Below are 19,706 nucleotides of genomic sequence, written 5' to 3' on the forward strand. Positions count from 1 at the left end.
GTAGAAGCTATGGGGAGGGTGTGCCTCCCCGCAGGGGTGAGGTACCTTTCAGCTACCTGCTTAACCACAGTTAATTACTTATCTGACGGTGGTTTGCAGTGTTTTTCTCCACCAAAGTTTTCTAGCCAGGGAGCTAACCGTGAGGAAAAGGACTAGCATAAGACTTGCATATATGGAAGTTGGCGAGTCTGTTGGCTGGGTGTTTATAAGTGAAAACAGACCTTATCCATGTGTGGTGTTAGTGAAGGCATGAAGTGGTACTTGAAAACCTTTCTAAAAGGGAAGGCTAAGAATATGTTTAACACAGTGTGCTGGTAACAAATAATGTGAAGAGTTTTGGCATGGGTTGGGTTATAAACTGCACACAAAAAAAAAAAAAAAAAAAAAATCAAGACATGTGAGTGGGATGGTTTTGCTACCATGGACTGAATGTTTTGTGTCTGCGGTAGGAGGTCTCCTGTCCTGACTTGGGATTGTATTCTTCATTTAAGTGCTGGAGTGACTTCCATATACAGAAGCAGGAAAGGGTAGAATGAGGGTATTGGGTAATGCTGGTGAAAGTGATTAGATACTCCATGGAGAAAAACCAGGAAATTCTAATATGTGAGATAAGGAGAATTGTTTGGAGGCACGACAGCTGTAGTTAAATATTTACTTCAGAGCACCAATGTATTGCAGTTGAGAGGAGCTTGATGAATAGGTAACTTACCAGCTGGGATGGCTCTAATGCTTTTTAGCTGGTGGAGATCTCAACAGAAGATTGTAATGTGATTGTAGTATGTGCTTATGGCAGAGTGGGGTACTAAGATAACAATATTATATAAGAAAAGAGCAGTATAGGTTGTTTATTACCTAGGTAACATTAAGGAGACAAGAATACTAGTTGCCACATGTTGGAAAAAGAAGAAACTGCCGTTACTTCGTGAAGGACTTTACAACTTCTTCTGTGCACCTCTGCTCGGCCCTCATCCCGAGTTCCTACCTGACTGTCTCTATGAGGGTGGTGCTAACCACAGAAATAGCTATAGTGCCAGCACATGAATACTCAAGAACTCTGTGGTGCATTTAAGCGCAAGTAAAACACCTGTATGCATATATGGAAACTTTTTATGTGTCATAACAACTTTGTATGAGGAGCCTCTATTGTATAAGCAATGGGTGAATTTCCATTGTGTTATACCCCCGTTGCATATCATTTCTGAGAAAAGATAAAGTATTTTAGAGTTGCCTATGTATGCCACTTGAGAAGTGGGTGTGGATCCCATTATGCTCAGGTCACAGCTCTGCCTGCATTGGAGGAGAAGGCTCCTAGTGTGTGGACTGTGGGACAGATGAATCCCATCTGAATTCTCTGCTGATCTCCCCCCTGCTCTGAAGGTGGAGGAGCAACACAGTGGAACTGCAGTGGGAAAGGCCCGCAGATTTTTAACTTTCTCCTACGCCTCTCTCTGGGCTCAGCCTGTGATCTTGAGGGTTTGCAGTGAAATCCTCACTGAGGGTTACTATACTGGCACACAGACGTGTGAAAACTCATGTGTGTTTGTATGTTAGCCTCAACAGAAAAATAAGTGAGAAGCTGGTAATGGCAAACATTGTAACAAGCCTGTGTGAGTCCTGGTTCCCTCTTGTATTAATGAGCTGAACTTCTGTTGTGTTATGCCATCACTACATGCCCTTATTAAGACAGAATAACAAAAGAAGACTCAGCAAGGTTTATCCCCTCTCCGTAGATGTGGATTGACTCCATTATTCCCAGGGTAGGAGCTCCCCCTGTTTCTGAACTATACCTAAATTTTTGCTATCCCAACCCCAAGACTCAAGTTTCCTGTTTAAGGCAGCATTACAACAGTAGATGTAAAGAAAACAGTGTATGCAGCTTAAGCTAATCATGATATAATGAAATACTGCTATTTTAGGATTATGTTATAGATAATGATTGCAAGTGTGCTTAAACTCTGGTTTGTTATACCGAACACAGAAAGAAAAATATAAGGAAAAAAAAGGTATAGCAAGTGCTCAGGATAAATAGAGTATCTCCTGTGTATGTGCAGTTTTTAGCATGGCAGAATGATGAGCAGCATTTTGCATGTTACTTTCCTACTCGTAAATTAATTTTTATGGCAAAAGAACCTTATTGTTAAATTATCAAGCTATGTGGTGAATAAGCTCAGGAAGATGAAACCATGAGCAAAGATAATTTCCTCAAGTTTTCAGATAAATACAGTATAGCAGGTAATGTAATTAGAGATATTCTGAGAGATTAAAAATCTCTCACTGTTAACATTGGGTGAATATAAATTCATATTTCTAAATAAATGTCTATTGGCTATACTGGCTAGTATGATTATTTACATTAATTTTAAAATTTTACTCGTAACTGATGTTTGGTAAAAATATTGCAGGAGACATTAAATATGATGCTGTTGAATTGAACCAGAACTATGTATCTCCTCACAAGAGCAGGGTGATACCAATGTAAGATGTCTATACAGTAATTATTTGTTTCTCCATATATTGATTACTTTGCTGTAAATTAACAGTGATGCATTCATTTTAGTATGGTAAAGAATAATGTGCTTTACTGATTTCTGATTAGGAGGACTTTGGGTCAGGAATGCATTTAATTCCTGGTTAGCAGTGTCCTGCTCAGATTGTGATGGTGAGGATTTTCTTTTGATTGTTTGATACAGAACTGTGAAAAGTAAAGCCCTGTATCTCACCCCAATATGCAAATATATCCTACCATAATATGAGTATCAAATTCCGTGTAGCTATTGTTCAGTTTCCCATGTAGTATTTATCAATTATTATGATAAACTGTGGAGAGAACTTTTAAGTATTTAAATAATGGAAATGACATAAATATCTAATTAAGAATGACCCCTCTCATCACAGACTTTGAAACCTTGTTCATCTGGTTTGTTCTTTGCAGTGCTTTAATTGAGGTCCTGAATCATGTGTTATAGATTTGTCCTTTATGCAAAACTGTTTTATGTTCTCATGTTTATTAACTTAATTTCTGTCCAGGTAGCTTGTTTTAGGAGTAATGCTTTTTTTAGTAAAGGTAATCTAACATGACTTACACTTTAATTATTAGCTTTGTACAGTTAACATCAAAGGGTTACTGCAATAAGCACTTCAACCAAATGAGTGAACCATATTAGAATCTTGGATAAACCTGTTACCCTGTTCCACATATTATATGCTGTCTGAAGGGCTTAGTTTAGACCAGGTCATCTTGGAAAAGACAGTTACACTTTGGGTACCCCTAGTGTTCCTTGTGCCTTCGTGTAGAAATGCCTGGGTTTACAGCTATTTTGGTTGGTCTAATAAAAGAGAGAATTTTTACTGCTCAGAAATAATGGGAGATGCTTGCAATAGCACATAAATAGCAACAGTAATTATACAATTAACAAAGGTTGATCTTTTCAGAGTACTGATCTTTATGGGCAAGTTAATCAAGAAAAAATGCTTATAGAGGGTCAGTAAAAGCCTTACAGGGCTCAGTTTCACCTATAGTTCCTCTGTATTCAGTATTTAAGCAGGAATGGAAATGTTACCTGTGGTGATGAGGAAGCAAACACTCACCCAGTCAGATTTCAGTAATGGGCCCGGTGCTCCCAGTTAGTGAATGCTGTCAGCTACCACTGAAGGCACCGAGAATGCTGCTCATCTAATAGGATTAAAATTCAGCATTGTCAGTTGCTCATAATGTTTTTAGATGCAGTAAGTGGAATAAGGCCAAACCTTTTTCATTGTTGCCAAGACTAGTATGTTGTTAGACTTGTACGTACATGTCCTGGCATGAGAATTCCAGGAAATGGTCTGTAGAAAATTCTGCATAAATTGGCTCATTTAAAACAATGTGCTCCCAAATATATGCAAGGTAAAAATCATGTCAAAACCTCCTTGCAGTGTGATGAAAATCTGCTTCTGGCTTTTGTTGATGCTGTTTTGTCTTATTTTGGTGAGCTACTTCTGATTAGCAAAATCATCCCGTTTGGCTTTGATATTTAAGCTCACTAGTCAAGAACAAGCTCCCTGTAGTCTCTGGCCTTGGAGATATTCAAAAACCATCTGGATGTGGTCCTGAGCAATTGGCTGTAGGTGGCCCTGCTTGGGGGGCCTCCAACCTCAACCATCCTATGATTCCATGATGCTGACTGTTTGTAGTCCAGAAAAGCCCTCGTGTTTCAACGTCATCTCAGCTTCCTAAGATTTGGGGTTAATATTCAGCTCTTTACCTATTTCTCTTGCATTATCTATTTTTGTCTCAGTAACACATTTCTCTATGCAGCTGGTATCTTGGATTTAAATTATTTGGTTTTCTTGCTCACACTAGAGGGAGCTCTCAGGTGGCCTTTCAAATTACTCCTGCAGCTCTACTTTCATTTGTAATCCTGAACGTTCCCGCTGAGAATCTGCTATCAAAGTATACAAGCCAAAGCCGTATAAAATGTCTTGAAAAAGTTTCATTTTCTAACAGATCTGAGCTTCTGAGTTATTTGTAGGTGAAGTAACATCACACCAGACTGTCAGCTTTGTCTGTGTTTTAATTTCACTCAGCTGCAGCAGCAGTGCAGGCCTCTGAAGGGCATAAATACGACAGATGTTGATGTTTCTGTTATGCTTGGCATTTGTTTTAGTAACTGTGGAGATATATTTATACATTTTGCTGCTATAGTACAGTCAGTTTCTATTTGGTATGTATTAGGTTGATCAGCAAGGAACTTGTTTGTGATTGTGGGAGGGTTGCTTAAAGACTTCAGGTGAGAAAGATTATTTTTTTTTTCTCTTTTTTCTCTTTAGCCATGTAAATTTAAAACTCAATTTGTTTCCACTGGTGAGTAGAAGCTGGCTTTGGATGAGGTGCTTATTGTAGGTGCTTTTATCGAATGGTTGCTAGGGTTGATAATAGATAAATTTTTACTGTTTTTCATTTTAGACAGTGGTTTTAACCTGCTTTTCCCCTTTGCATATTATAACTTGCTGTTCTGTTTATGTTGATTACAGTTTCTAGAAAATGGTCTAGGACATTACAGTCGGTAAAGAGCAAAGTGAATTTTATTGAATTTGAGGAAGCAATTGAAGTTTTCAGGTTTGTAGTCAAAATGAGAGAATGCCACACATGTGAAGTAAAGTCAGCACAGGTCTGCTGAGGATGCAGTTATTCTTTGCTGTGGCCTAAAAGCTGATTCTAAAAGTATTTATAGAAGCAGAAAACGTTAACATCAGTGATGACAAACTGCCTAACTAGTCTCCCTGCCTAAGAAAATGCACAGAGAGTCTAGGTGAACAGTCTCTCTCCAAAGAGAGGTCTAGGGAGGAGTACTGTTACAAGTTCTTTTGTTTCTTGCTTTGTGGACCCCAAAACACCACTTCGTTTCCAACAGAATAGTTTTAATAACTGCATCTCAAATGTATATGCAATTCTTGACACTTACAACAAAGGCTGAACTCTCTAATACTTGGTGCGCTTTCCTTCTCAGGGATATAATCTGCATTATCGTAGGCAGGTAAGCAAGCAATTATTTCACTTCTGCTTTAGCTCAGGAAAAAGAACACGGATGAACAACTTGGCTATGGAGAAACTGTTGGATCTACAGTATCTTTTTAAGTGCTTGAAGTGGCTCAAGAAGACCAGGCAGTAGTCTACATGGCCACTGTGGTATTATTACCAAAGGGGAAGTTCATGTGAGTAAGAAGGAAATAGATGAGTTTGGATCAAGAGTCTGAGTATTGGTCTTGCATTCTAAATGTTCATAGCATTCTCACAATGCCATTCTCACCTGAATTAGGGATGTGCAGGCTAACAATGTGTACAGGGGAAGGGATGACAAACATAGTTTATGTTGCCCCATTCATGTAGAGCTTTTGCTGTAGAGTAGAAAAGGTCACCCAGTCTTGACTCAGGGTGGTTTGAGGATGCTGTCTATCAAGTCCTGTCTTTTTTATCTGGAGATTATATAGTTGGATATGAAAAGTGTTCTGGAGCTTCCTTGTTTCTTGAGCGTGGGAGCATTTTTTTAATATTTAAAAAAAAAAAACAAAAAACCCAAAAACCTGGGAGAGAGGAATCACATGGTGGTTTTGTTGGAACTCTGACCAAAGGAGTTGGTGTGACATGAAGGATTGCAGGGCCTACAACAACCTCCTCCATGAAAGCATGAGGCAGTTAAAACAGCAATATTGGTAAAAGCCTGTTGACTTGAATTTTTTATAAATGCTGCAGCACTGGAAGGGGCTCTGCCCTGTACTGGTTCAATTACAGGGTAGATCATAGTTCCTCTTCCCTAAGGAAGAGAAATTTTGATGACTTTTTTTTTTTATTATTTCACTACTGACTTGTTTCCTCAGGTAGTTTAGATCTTCTCTGCTACTTAAAGGAAGTCTGGATAAAAATTTGACCTGCTCCTTTAAGTTCTCGTAATAGGGGAGATGGAGTTGAAGCTTGTTTTTACTGTGCTATGCATTCATGTTGTTTCTCAGGGCAAAGAATACATCTTATTTTGCCTTTGCAAGTTATGGTTAACACTAATGAAGGTGCTCTGTGGGCTCAGATTTTTGTTTTCTTTTTAAATATGCTACTAATCAAGTGATAGATTATCTAAACACGTGAAGAACTTGTTCTGCTTCTTCCTCTCAGTTGTATTATGCAACTTTATTGTTGGTAGTTTTGAAAGAAAAGAACTATTCCAGTGGAAAGGATTAAAGAAGTAGGATGAATCACAATATGCAAATGCTTTTGATATAGTCTTACATTAGTTCAATATGATTTTTTCTCATTTAATTCCTGTATTCTTGGTGTCTGTAGTTAAGATGTTTTTTGTTAGACCAAACAAACAAGAGCTTCCTATTAACTTCCTAGTAAGGAGATCAGCTGTAATTCTCCCCACCATTATTTAATTATTTACCTGTATGCCATGTATTCTTCTTTTCCTCTTACAATGAGAATAATCTCATCATAGACTCCACCAGAACCCTATTAACATAAATTAAGGTGAAGCCTATAAAAAAAGGGGTAACTTGAGGAAATTCTGCAAAGATGAATCACCTGTGCCTGTTGTAGAGCTGCTTCTGTCTTTGCTGTGTAACTTGGAATAAATTTGCTTGGATTTTTTGAACCTAGAAAATGAGTTCAAAAAAGTTATGAGATTTTATATATATATGTTCTTTTCAGGTTGAAAAGAGTTTCTAAATTCTAAGTGATTATTTAGGTCAGTTGCCTTAAAGGTCATTATTTTTCAAGGATTAGAACGGTAGCTTGGCCCTCTGCATTCATGGATTTTAATTATGGTGGATTTGGTAATCAAGAGTGTCAAAGAGTTACAGGTCTTGCCAACAGATTGGTGGGTTTCAGCTCTAAGTACCAGCACAGACATGAAGACACCTAGACACCTCAATTACTTTGCCTCATTTCTTTGAAGTACTGTGATGCTTTTAAAAACTACAGTTTCTGTTTGCAAAAGTCAAAACCCCCTTTTTTTTGGTGCACATTTCTATGTGTATGAAGGCAGAGACGCTGAGGTACACATTACAAGATGAAAGAACATAGGTACAAAAATAATACAGTCAGTAGGAAGAAATGAATGATACGATCCATTTTTCCATGTTTTTATGACATCAGAAAATTAAACAAAAAAAAAACCATGTGCTACCAAACTTATTTGAAAACATCTGTTTAATTTAGAGAATTCTTTCAACCAAAAACTATGTGTGCATATTTATCACTTTAATAAAGATATATCCAATTAATTCTGAAAACCAGTGTAGAAAATTAATTTCCCTCCCACAGTCTTAATGAAGAAATAAAGAAACTAATTTTCCCATTGCTGTTAGAGGGGTAATCCACTCCTTCACATATTAAGAAATTAATGTAACGCATCCAGTCAGCCAAAGAGTCTCTGATTCTTCCCCTCCCCTCAGTCTCTTACACCAGCTTATTTTGTATAATTACGAAAAACAAAAGTGGATGAGACTTAAGTCTCTTCTGTCTTTTAGATGTCCGTATGTGCTAATTTTATGTTTGGGTTTGTGGGTGGTCAGGCTTTTTAGAAAACCAAAACTAGCAGGTACTACCAAATTAAATGGATTAGTTCGATTCTTGCTTTATTTTTCAAGGATAACTATTTATTCTCTTCATTAAGTGAGTATTTTATTTTTGCTTCCATACCATGTGTAACATAATTTCTCAGCAGTTACGTTTTATCATCTCTAAGAAGCATTGATTCCAGCGGCAGTGCTCTATGGGAGGAGCAGTGTGTGTCTTTCAGGACTGTATTCCTGGTTTCTTTCTGTTATTGTTTTGATGTTTGTATGCAGCTGTATTACTTAATTTCAAAAACGAATGTCAGGGCTTTCTTCTTTAAATGTCTCAGATCTTGTTTGCAGTATCTTTTTTAAAGTGTTTAATGAGCAAAGTCTTTTTAAAAGTGTTACAATATTTTCTTCTGTAGACACGTTTCTTGTAAATCCATCTTTCTTAATTGAAAACTATCATAAAGGACTGATGCTGAATTAAAAAGGTGTGGCCTAACTGTAATAATAACTTGGAAGAACATACCAAAAACATTTGGGGACAAATGTTCTGGCGTGGTTCTGAGAGCTTGACACAAAAAAAGGTGAAAGGCTGAAGAACATTCCACTTGCTGTACTCTATCTGGAACAGAATATTCCTTCCAGATACATTGGTGCGATAATTTTAAAGATTTCTACAAAAATGATTATGAATGGCAGCCACCAAATAAAGTTTTGTAAGCACAAGCCAAATAGCAGGACTGTTCCTATTCTTCTTCTTGGACATCTTCACTGTGTCTGGATTACTTGCAGAACATGTTAAAGTGAGCTATAGTCCAGATTGTTTTATGCTGCTTCCATCATGGGAAATATGAATCTTCAGTTTCAGCATTAAATGCAATCTCAGTATGTTTTGTAGCTATGGGAAACTTCTACCAGAGAATAACTTAAAGAATGTGAAAATATTATTTAATATATAAAGTTTGGAAGTGTATGTGGTTGTTAGCCATTTTATATCTTTGAACTATTGATGTTTCCTTTCAGATTGAGTTTGTCAGATTAGCAAGGATACCATTTTATCAGAACAGCAATTGAGACTGTGAGTTGATTATAATCCCTGAATCATTGTAGCGGTATAACTGAAGTTTGGAATTAAAGTTTGGACGAACTACATTCTGTGCAACATTGGTATTACCACTGCAGCATCAGGCAGAAGGTTGCTCATTAAAGTGTTGTTAGTCGGGGTGTGCCTGTTTACTTAAAAATACACAGATAATCCACAATATGTTTTTTTGTCACAGAGCACAAATACCCAAATTATTTCATAACATTTTACTATTTACTTGTACTATCTTCTTGTAAATGCTCTTGGATACTAGCCATATTAATAGAAATAAAAAATACCGGTTATATTTTCTGTAAGAATTTGTGGTTCTGTGCTCTACAAAAACAAAAGTGAAAACATGAAATTAATGCTTTTACTTCGGTGTATGATGTTCAAAGTACCTAGGAGGCATAGGGATAAGTTTGTGCAGAAGGAATTTAAACAAACCCACAAAACCAAAACAAACAGAAAACCTCACAACCACAAACTGATGTAATTGCAAATATTGTTTTCTAGGTATATGACTTGATTCCAGAATTGCTAAATGTCACATTACTATTTTATGAAATATCTCAAGTTAACAGTAATACTGTCAGTTCTAAGTATAAATTAGTAGATGCTATTGCTACATTTAACCCAGCTTCAGATGGGAGAGGAAAGGCGCTTACTGAAGTGTAGCATTTGATTGGCACGTTTCATTATAATGTACATATTGTATTTAAAAAATGTGCAACTGATCTAAAGCAGGTATTTATAAGTTGGATGAAGATTTGAGATGACATCCAAAGGTATTAGTTTCATAAGGCTTCATTAGAAGTATTTTAAAAATAAGTTGTCATTTTCTTCTAAAAGGGATTTTTTAAGTATAGATTTATATGATTAACACAATTGGAATTCCTAGTGAAAACCATTAGAGCAATGATAAAGGTTTGCTTAGGGTGTCGGTCTACTTAGACTACCAGATGCATTTCAAAGACTGGAGTGAGTCACAAACATGATTTCCAACAGCTGCTGTAGCCAATGCATGCTGAACTGGTGTTCATTTGTAGCACTGTCTATCAACTGCAGTATGAAGGTTAGCTCTCCCCTGTATTTGTATTTTAGCTTCCAGCCATGGCCTTGACAGCAATAAATCTCATGTTACTGATGACTGTCCAAGTTATGTCCCCGTCTAGTAGATCTAGAGTACACATTTCAAAAGTTCTGCAAAAGAATGCTTTCTGAATTGTACTTTGGAAAATATTACATTTTCAGGTATCGTTTCAAATATTTTAGCTTTTGCCAAGTAAATCGTAGGATGTGGGGGAGGGAGGGGAAGCAACTCATTCCACAGTGACTAAGTTATCTTTACATAAAATGTGATTTGTTATGTATATTTGATGTTACATATTATTTGCTGGGAGCCTTATTGGAAGACACTTGCACTATACAATTTATGGAAACAATGCTTTCATAGAAGTTCATGCTGTTGTTGGAGACACCTAATCCAGGTGAAGTGTAAGCAATCTTGAGTCAAAACCAAAGATGACTTTTGTACATTTATATTCAAATTTTAGAGTAGAGAGGAACATAAGTGACAAGGGTTCCTATATTACATTCAAATTTGTGTTTTGTTTCTGCTTATGATAGGACATAAATTTCTGCAAGTCACTTTAGATTGTTCTATTCCCCTTATCCAGGAAATTAAATAGTTACTGGAAGCCCATTTATTTCTCATGTTCGTTATCCCATTTCTTTCTGCTTCTGTCAAGTTTCATTAGCAAAAGTAATGGATCCTAATAGCTGATAGTTATTACATGACTTAAGCTTGCATCCCATGTTAAATGTAAATCCTTGATAAATAAGTCCTGCATAACTTTTTGTTATAGTGCTCATTTTCACATTATACTTGTATTATGCTTTGCCTGAGTTGTATGACTTTATATCCCCTTTCTTCCTCATATATCTAGGTCATCTTCCATGCAAGTGTTCAGCATTGATTTATTAAGGATCTGAAGATAATCATAAAAATGAATGTTAAGTTTTGCAGAGAAATACTTAGTTGTTAAAGTCATAAACTGACACTATGGTTACACTACAAAATAGCAGCATACAATCTTAAAGCTGTTCGTCGTGAAACCGTTTAAAATGTTGTGGTGGTTCTTTAGATCATGTTATTAAAAAATTTCCTGCATGCAGTATTTTCAGTTTTAATTCTCTTAACATATTCTATGAAAATTGCAAAGCACAGCTTGACAAACAATTTTGTATTCTCTGATCTTTAAATAATCAAATTGTATTTAATATGCTATGCTTGTGTTATCTGACTTTTCTCTGCTCCACTAGCGTGAGCCTTGTATGTGTCAGCTGAGGGGGTTTGTTGTAGTATGTTTGTAAAGATCCGTATGTGGCTTATAGAAAGCCTAGCACTTTGACTCAGGAGCATGATGGTGCCTGGAAAGGTTAGTGAGGGCTGACTTGATCATGCGGTAGGAAGGGGATTCACTGTTACATGGGCATAGGAAGGATTGGTGTCACTGGAGGTTTCCAGCATTACTGGAATTGGATCATATTCCTGAGAATATTCCTTTGGGATTCTGTGCCTATGAAGCTGCCTAGCCAAGAAAACCAAGTTTTGATGAGAAATTCTTTGGACTGAGGAAGGCTATAGTTCTGTGCATCATCATTCTGCTTACCATTTTAATTTCAAATGCATTCTATTTTAGGTATCCCATTTATTTATTCTTATTTTTTACCTTGAGTGGTTTGGAAATGTTGATTTTCATAAAATCCCAGACTGGTTTGGATTGGAAGGGGCCTTAAAGCTCATCCAGTTCCAACCCCCTGCCATAGACAGGGACACCTTCCACTAGACCAAGTTGCTCAATATGTATTTTGATATAAATTATTTAAACTATATAAACAATTTTCTTTCATGCCTGCTCCAACAAAGTTGGGCTGTATGCCTCCCACAAGTCAAATCACCTTCTCCTTAGTGTTGTGAGCACATTAGCCATTATATCAAATATTGTTATGGCTTGAAATCAAACAGACTACTGTTCAAAAAAAAAAAATCTGGGGAAAAAATAATAAAGACTTGTGGCAAAATATGCATCCGCTTCAGAACTACGTAGCAGGATCTTTGAGATAAAGGAAAAAAAGTACCAGATATGCCTTTGAGAAACAAATTACTTTTGTGTCCTATTCACTTAAAAAATAAATTTACACATGGTGTCACTAGAGGGCAGAATAAAGGATTTGAGAATGTATTAGCTGCGTTTCCGTGCTTTGGCGCACGATGAGCGTGGAGCTTAAAGCCTTTCTGCCCTAAACGTGCCTGCTCCTCTTCCGCTTTCCCTCAGGGGCAGCTTGGTGTAAGGGTGGCAGTGTTCCGGTCTGGGAAGGGGGCGAGGGCACAAGTACAGCTCCCTTCCAGCAGCTCATACATTTCAGACTGGAAGGGGTGAAGTGTCCTACTTTTGTGTTGCTAAGGAAGAAGAAATCAGCTGTCACAAACATGTGCTGCCTCTGCCACTGCCCCGGCCGTCTCCGCTGAGGAGAGAGGCCTTTGGCGGGAAGGCGGTGCTGAGGAAGGTGAGCCAGGCCCACTGCTCGAGGCAGGGGGAAAGCTAGGAGGATCAGGGCTGCCTGCAAATAACCTGCCTCCACTCTGGTAGAACTAGGGGAAAACAAGCTTTTTGCTTGTTTTGGCGTTTTCGTTTAATTTTTTCATTGCTTTTTAAATTTTTGAGCTGGGCCTGGGTGGCTGCAGTGCTATTAATAATCAAGGCCTGAGTCAGAGAGAGTGGCTTCTTTCCTCACTTCTATTATGTAGGGTTCAGTTTCTTGCTTTTTGTGTGGATTTGTTTATGCGGTGCCCCACCCAGAGCCTGGAAATTCTTATTTAGATTGGTAGCTGGGCTGCTCATGTCTCAGCATAAGAGCAGTTTCACCGTGGTACAAGTCTGTGAGAGTACATTAATACCTGGTACATCTTTTCTGTCAGTGCCACCTTCTGTCCTGTTCTGAATCCAAAGGGACAAGAAGGTACAGGAGAGTTTTTCCTTTTCCTGTGTGTCTCCTTGTACTTGCATGAGCACCCTCAGTTAGTTGACTTGATGCTCATTGCATTGCTTGTGTCTGACTTCCAGTGTGTTTCAGCCTGCAGGTAAGCATTCCTGGTTTGAAACTGAGGTGTCCTTTCTGATTTAGTTTCCTCTGACAGGATGCCAGCTGCATGTTACTGTAACCATGGTGATAATTTTTTAGCTGAAAAAATAACGTGTACTTAACAGTACAGTGCTTCAAACGTCAAAATATGTTCTCAGTAGGAAAGTTTAAATCTTGTCTTTTACTTGAGAATTTGAACAAATAAGTAAAACTTCCATATTTACTGGGTATTTCTAGTAAGATCTGAGTCATGCTGTTCCTCATGTTCCTGATAAAAGCTAACATGAAAAAAAGCTCTAAAATTACCATCTTCTGTATGTGTCATCTTAAAAGTGTTGCTGTCATGGTTTCCTATCCCTTTTTGCATTCATGTTTTTATCATATGCCATGTAATTACAGGGTTCTAATGCATTTTTACAGAAACATCATGCATTCTGTCTTCTGTCCTGCAAAAAATCCTGTGCCTGTTGGTCATGTATTAGGCTGGGTACCCAAAGAGGGGGAGGAACATCTGCCTTTCTGCAGTCTTTGCTGCTCTGAAGTTTTAGAGATGTTGTCACATGAGGAGACACAAAACTGTGCTGGTACAAGCCTATGCTTTGCCTTCTGCTGTTCCTGACCTCCTGTGGGAGCTGTTCCATACCTGGTACTGCAGAAATGTCCTTTCTCTAACCTATAGCAGGATGCACACATACAGGATTAAAAAATTGTTATAATGATCAGACAGGAATTATTTTTACTGATATCAACGTTACCTATGATGCTCAAGCAGAAAAGAAACAATTTTCTTACCCGGGTAATTAGACCGGTCAGCCTTACCTCCATCCCTGGAAAGGTGATGGAACAACTTATTCTTGACACCATCTCTAGACATATCAAGGATGAGGGGGTCATTAAGAACAGCCAACATGGCTTTACCAAGGGGAAGTCATGTTTGACCAACCTTATAGCCTTCTATGAGCAAGTAACCAGGTGGATGGATGATGGTAGAGCGGTAGATGTGGTTTTTCTTGATTTCAGTAAGGCATTTGATACTGTCTCCCACAGCATCCTCATAGATAAGCTAAGGAAGTGTGGGCTTGATGATCAGGTAGTGAGGTGGCTCAAGAACTGGTTGGAAGGAAGAAGGCAGAGAGTTGTGGTCAATGGGGCAGAATCTAGCTGGAGGTCTGTGACTAGTGAAGTCCCTCAGGGGTTGGTGCTGGGACCAGTGCTGTTTAATATATTCATCAATGACATGGATGAGGGAACTGAATGTACCCTCAGCAAGTTTGCTGATGATACTAAACTGGGAGGAGTGGCTGACACACCAGAGGGCTGTGTTGCCATTCAGCGAGACCTGGACAGACTGGAGAGTTGGGCAGAGAGGAACTTGATGAAATTCAACAAGGGCAAGTGTAGAGTCCTGCATCTGGGGAAGAACAACCCCATGTACCAGTACAGGTTGGGGGCTGACCTGCTGGACAGTAGTGAAGGGGAAAGGCACCTGGGGGTCCTGGTGGATAGGAGGATGACCGTGAGCCAGCAATGTGCCCTTGTGGCCAAGAAGGCCAATGGCATTCTAGGGTGCATTAGAAAGGGTGTGTTTAGTAGGTCAAGAGAGGTTCTCCTCCCCCTCTACTCTGCCTTGGTGAGGCCGCATCTGGATTATTGTGTCCAGTTCTGGGCCCCACAGTTCAAGAAGGACAGGGAATTGCTTGAAAGAGTCCAGCGCAGAGCTGCAAAGATGATTAAGGGAATGGAACATCTCTCTTATGAGGAGAGGCTGAGGGACCTGGGACTCTTTAGCTTGGAGGAGACTGAGGGGTGACCTCATCAATGTTTACAAATATGTAAAGGGTGAGTGTCAGGATAATGGAGCTAGGGCTTTTTCAGTGATGTCCAGTGATAGGACAAGAGGCAATGGGTGTAAACAGGAGCATAGGAGGTTCCATGTGAACCTCAGGAAAAATTTCTTTACTGTGAGAGTGACAGATCACTGGAACAGGTTGCCCAGGGGGGTTGTGGAGTCTCCTACGTTGGAGATATTCAAGGCCTGCCTGGACAAGTTCCTGTGTGATGTACTCTAGGTTACCCTGCTCTTGCAGGAGGGTTGGACTAGATGATCTTTTGAGGTCCCTTCCAACCCTTAGGATTCTGTGATTCTTATATTATGCCTTATTTGGATGATAATTTCTTTCCTTGTGAAGCTTTACCATAGGGACCCCCACATAGTTAAGTCATGTTAATATAAGTTGTGTTGAAGAATGGTTTGTAGAGGAAAATATAGTACTTCTTGTCAGACATTTAAAAGAAGACAGAAGACAAAAGCCAAACCAGCCTTCAGGCAAATCAGTTTTTTTTTCAGAATATAAAATAGATATTTCAAAAACGTTGGAAAGAAGTTAAGTATCAGTAGTGCCTGAACTTGCTGACACAGGAGATTGCATTTGCTCCTCCCACTGCCATGTCCCTGTCTTTTGGATTACATTTAGCCAAGAGAGCGAATTATTCCCCTTATGTTTTATGTATGGTTTTCTTCAACACATTCCTTAGTGTAATTCCATGTAATGTTAAAATTAAATAATTTTGGATTGATCCCTTACTTGATGGCACTGAGGCTAATTATTGCCTTGTTTTACACTTGGCATAGTTATTTCACAACTATAACTACGAGCAAGTAGCAGCTACCACATTGGAATGCTTCCTGAATAGGTGTTCCTTTTTGCAGCAAGTGGCACATTGCAAGTGGATATTGAAAACTGCAGTTGCTGCTTGCTTTGTGCTGCCGGGATACTTCTCAAACTCGTTCAGTGGCTCTCATTGTTTCGATACCTTAATCCTCGCACAAACATGGTTTTAGGAAGTGATTTAATTTTCATTCCATGGCTTTAGCTGTAATTGCGGTGCATCAAGTAGGAGGACAGCATAGTTCAGTAGTTGTCGACTAGGTGGCAGTGTGGTGTTTAAAACGAAGGTAAACTTTTTGATTCACGTAGACCTCCAGATTTTGCCGTGCCCGTGAAATTTGTGTCAGCCTCGGTCCTATTAATGCACTGAACTTTGTTTTTATACTAGTAAAAGGGCACTGACTAAATCTTAAAAAAACATTAGAATTGAAAAGCTAAGGATTTAATCCCACATACAAACATGTCGTAAGTAGATACATATTTCTGCAGTCTTGGTGAAACTGTCTCATGTCTCCCTTTTTTCTCAACTTGACCTGAAATGAGTTAAGATTTTTTTTTTTTTTTTGGTGCTAATTTATTAATAATCTTTTACCTGTGGTTGGAAGAAAATCTGTTACTATTTATGTTCTTGCCATTGTTGTATAAAAGACAGATACAATAAACGGTGTAACTGGTTTTGATTACAGAAGGTAAGGATCCTGAAAATGCATTTCTGTGTTTGTGAGGCATACTAACCAATTTAAGTGGTACAAAAGCTTTAAGTCACCCTGTTTTGGAAAATGCCTGGGCTAGCTATGTTGTGAAAGATTTCACATTTTCATCAAAATAATTCAAATTACCAAAGGGAACCTCTTGTAATGGGGAAAAAGTGCAGATCCTGAGCAATGTAATACTGGGATAAGAAGTTCTAATCTCTTAAATTCTATCTAGAACTCAAGAGGTAACTAATACAGACTTTGGAGTAAATGACAAAACATGCTTGCAAACTTCACTCTTCGGGTTCTGTTTACTATAGCTCTGTATTTGATGGGAGTAATCTTTACTGCATTATGATTTAAAAAGCTGAATTGGAGCACTGTGGTAATAGCTGTTTCAAGCAACTATCACATCAAAATCAAGTAGTGCTGATTGAATAAAAAAGACACTGAGGGACTTTTCCCATATGCTTTCTGGCTCATCAGTTTCGTCTTCTCAGCAGTGTGTTGTTCAGATGTCCTTCACTCATTTTTGTGGCCACACAGTGAGTATACATATAGCATGCTCAGATGTTATACTTAGATGGGTTTGAAACAGATAAAAATGTTAACCATATCACCATATTTTATAATAATTCACTTACCTGTACTGCTTAGCAGTAGCTTTATTGACATGTTGAAACAGTTGGAAATGAGGGGGAGAGGGGGAAATACAAAAAGCCCATCAAAACAAAAACCTTTAGGCAATCAAGAAAATCAAACCAACTAACCCAGACCCATTGCTGCTTGACCAAGAAAGCCTGAGGGTTCTAATAGCTGAGAGTTTAGTGCAGTACTCTTTCCACAATTTTATTAAAACCTGAAACTTTGAAAACAGATGTATCGCCATCCAGGTCATCTCAGATTACTGCTACTTAAAGATGGTTTTGTCAGCAAAAATTCTAAGGCATGTTTTTCAGGACAACTCTCGTGCTCTGTTGTGGAGGTAATGTTGGTCTCCCTCTTGCAAAGGACCTGATACTTTCTTGGGTTTTGACAGGCAACTTTAGAGCAAGTGTGCATCTTCCAGAATGAAAAATCTGTGCACTTATCTTGAATGTAAACAAATGCCATTGAATTTAGGCTAGAAGCTTCTAATACCATAGATAAGGACAACTTGATGTGACTGGGACTATTTTGTCTTTAAAAAATACGAAGTTATAGCAGGTTCACAAATCTGTTCTTGGAGAAAATGTGCTGAATTGTGGGATACCTACTGTGTGGTATTTTAAGTCTTCAGCTGTTAGAGCAGCAAACAGTATCTTTGAGTTTCTTTGGGGAAACAAGCATTGTTATATGCACTGTCTGTTTTGGAATTTGTCAACTGCCCTGTAGACAATACTGTCCTGTTTTGTTAAGGTAAACTAGTAAAAGTGTGACTTCTGACTTTAGGAAAGTGCATGAAGAAGAGTAGGTGGATCTACTTAATGAGAGAGGGTAGGTAGAGCAAAATATTATGAATCCATCAGTGAATGGATAGAGAATGTTCTCCAGAAAAGCCTTGCAGAAGCAGTTTGGTTCCACCATCTTCAAAGGTGTATTGTCAAAACACAAATTGTGCGCTGATAGTAATATTGTACTTGACTCTTTCATTATGAAAACCTGCATATGATCCAAATTAGTACTCTAAGCTAATTTAAAAATCATGGAGTTGCAAGGTCAAGGAAAAGAATTATTGTTCACTTTTATTTAGAAGAGAGTTATAACTGGATTTTTAATTTTTATTTTGTTATTGCTGAAATAGTGAGGTGGAAGCACCCTTTGCCTGACCTGAGGCAGTGTTCCTACATGAAGTGTATACCCACCAAATTTATGTTTATGTAATATATGCATAAAAAAGGCTTCTATGTAATTTTAGTATAAATATGTATTTAGAATTCGAATTTGTATAAAGTGGTCCTTTAAAATAAGTTGAAAATACTGCATGATTTATTGGAATCTTATAGTAAGTCAGATAATCTTTCACATTCACAAACCACAAGTCTGCCTCCTCTAAATGATTTTTTTATTTAAGATGATATGACTACAAAATAAAAATATTAGATTTTTATTGTCTTCTGGTTTTGAGCCTTTTTAAACAGTCCAGATCGTGATACTGTATTTTGAAGAATGCAGTTCTTTGTAAATGAAAGACAGTATACTGGTATATTCATCTTAGCTTTTGAAAACAGACTGTCTTATAAGGTTGGCAATACACTTCTGAAAACTGAAAAGTTCAGAAGTTTTTGAAAATTGACAAACTTCTAAAGTTTTAGACTCTGAAGGAAATACTTTGTATGATGGTATAATGTTTTTTAGGTTGTCATGATGACAGATGACAATGAGTAGATGCAATAATTGTTAACAAACCTGTAGAGGAGCATCTTTAAAATGAGTGGCATGGTGAATTCTCTTCTAGGCAGGAAATATTTTTGTTAAATAGCTCCCTGTAGTATACAGATGCATCACTTCTGTAATTGCTAGAGGTAGTGCCTTCATTCCCAATACCTACATTTTTGCTTTGTTTGGTTTATATGTTTGATTTATAAGAATGGAGCCATTCTCAACTAGAAAACAAAACCAAAAGACACACATCCTAAAAGGAAGCAAAATGGAGAATTAAACCAACACAGGTCATTCAAGAGGGTGAGGCTGTGTTTATATGCTGTTATCTGCTGTGTGTTCCTCAATCCACCACTGTCAGCACCTGAAAGGAGCTCTTGGAGAGGTAGTAATCTTCCAGCAGAGCTTCTCAAAGCTTAAAGGAGTTGTGCCTTCTGGAGCTGTCCAGATGAATGGCAGGTGGGCAAATCCAGCGTGTTGGTTGAGTGTGGGTGCTGTCTGGCTGTCAAGGCAGCTATTTTTCCTAAAAGGATAGTATATATTCTTGTTAGAAGATGTGGGGTGAGGGAGAACTGTTATAACCTTCTGTTGGAGATGAAAAATAACTTATATATCTGTAAGTCCCTCAATGGAACAATGAACGAAGGCAAGATCAAACAACTGCATGCAATGTTTTTTCAGCCTGTAGAAGTTTAAATAACCCTACCTACT

The 19,706-nt window shown here is 38.1% G+C and overlaps 1 protein-coding gene across 1 annotated transcript in view; it reads left to right on the forward strand.

Annotated features, from left to right (window-relative positions):
- The first annotated feature begins 621 nt into the window (after positions 1-621).
- The window catches only part of CCDC73 (coiled-coil domain containing 73), an 80,100-nt gene continuing 61,015 nt past the window's right edge, over positions 622-19,706 (forward strand). The window contains exon 1 of the mRNA XM_057410971.1: positions 622-1,757. Coding sequence (XP_057266954.1) covers positions 1,731-1,757 — 27 coding nt within the window. The 5' untranslated portion in view covers positions 622-1,730. The remainder of the gene's footprint in view (positions 1,758-19,706) is intronic.

This window comes from Pezoporus wallicus, unplaced genomic scaffold (assembly GCF_028554395.1).
Source record: "Pezoporus wallicus isolate ANWC-B61680 ecotype Strahan unplaced genomic scaffold, APGP_CSIRO_Pwel_v1 contig_5958, whole genome shotgun sequence".
NCBI lineage: Eukaryota > Metazoa > Chordata > Aves > Psittaciformes > Psittacidae > Pezoporus > Pezoporus wallicus.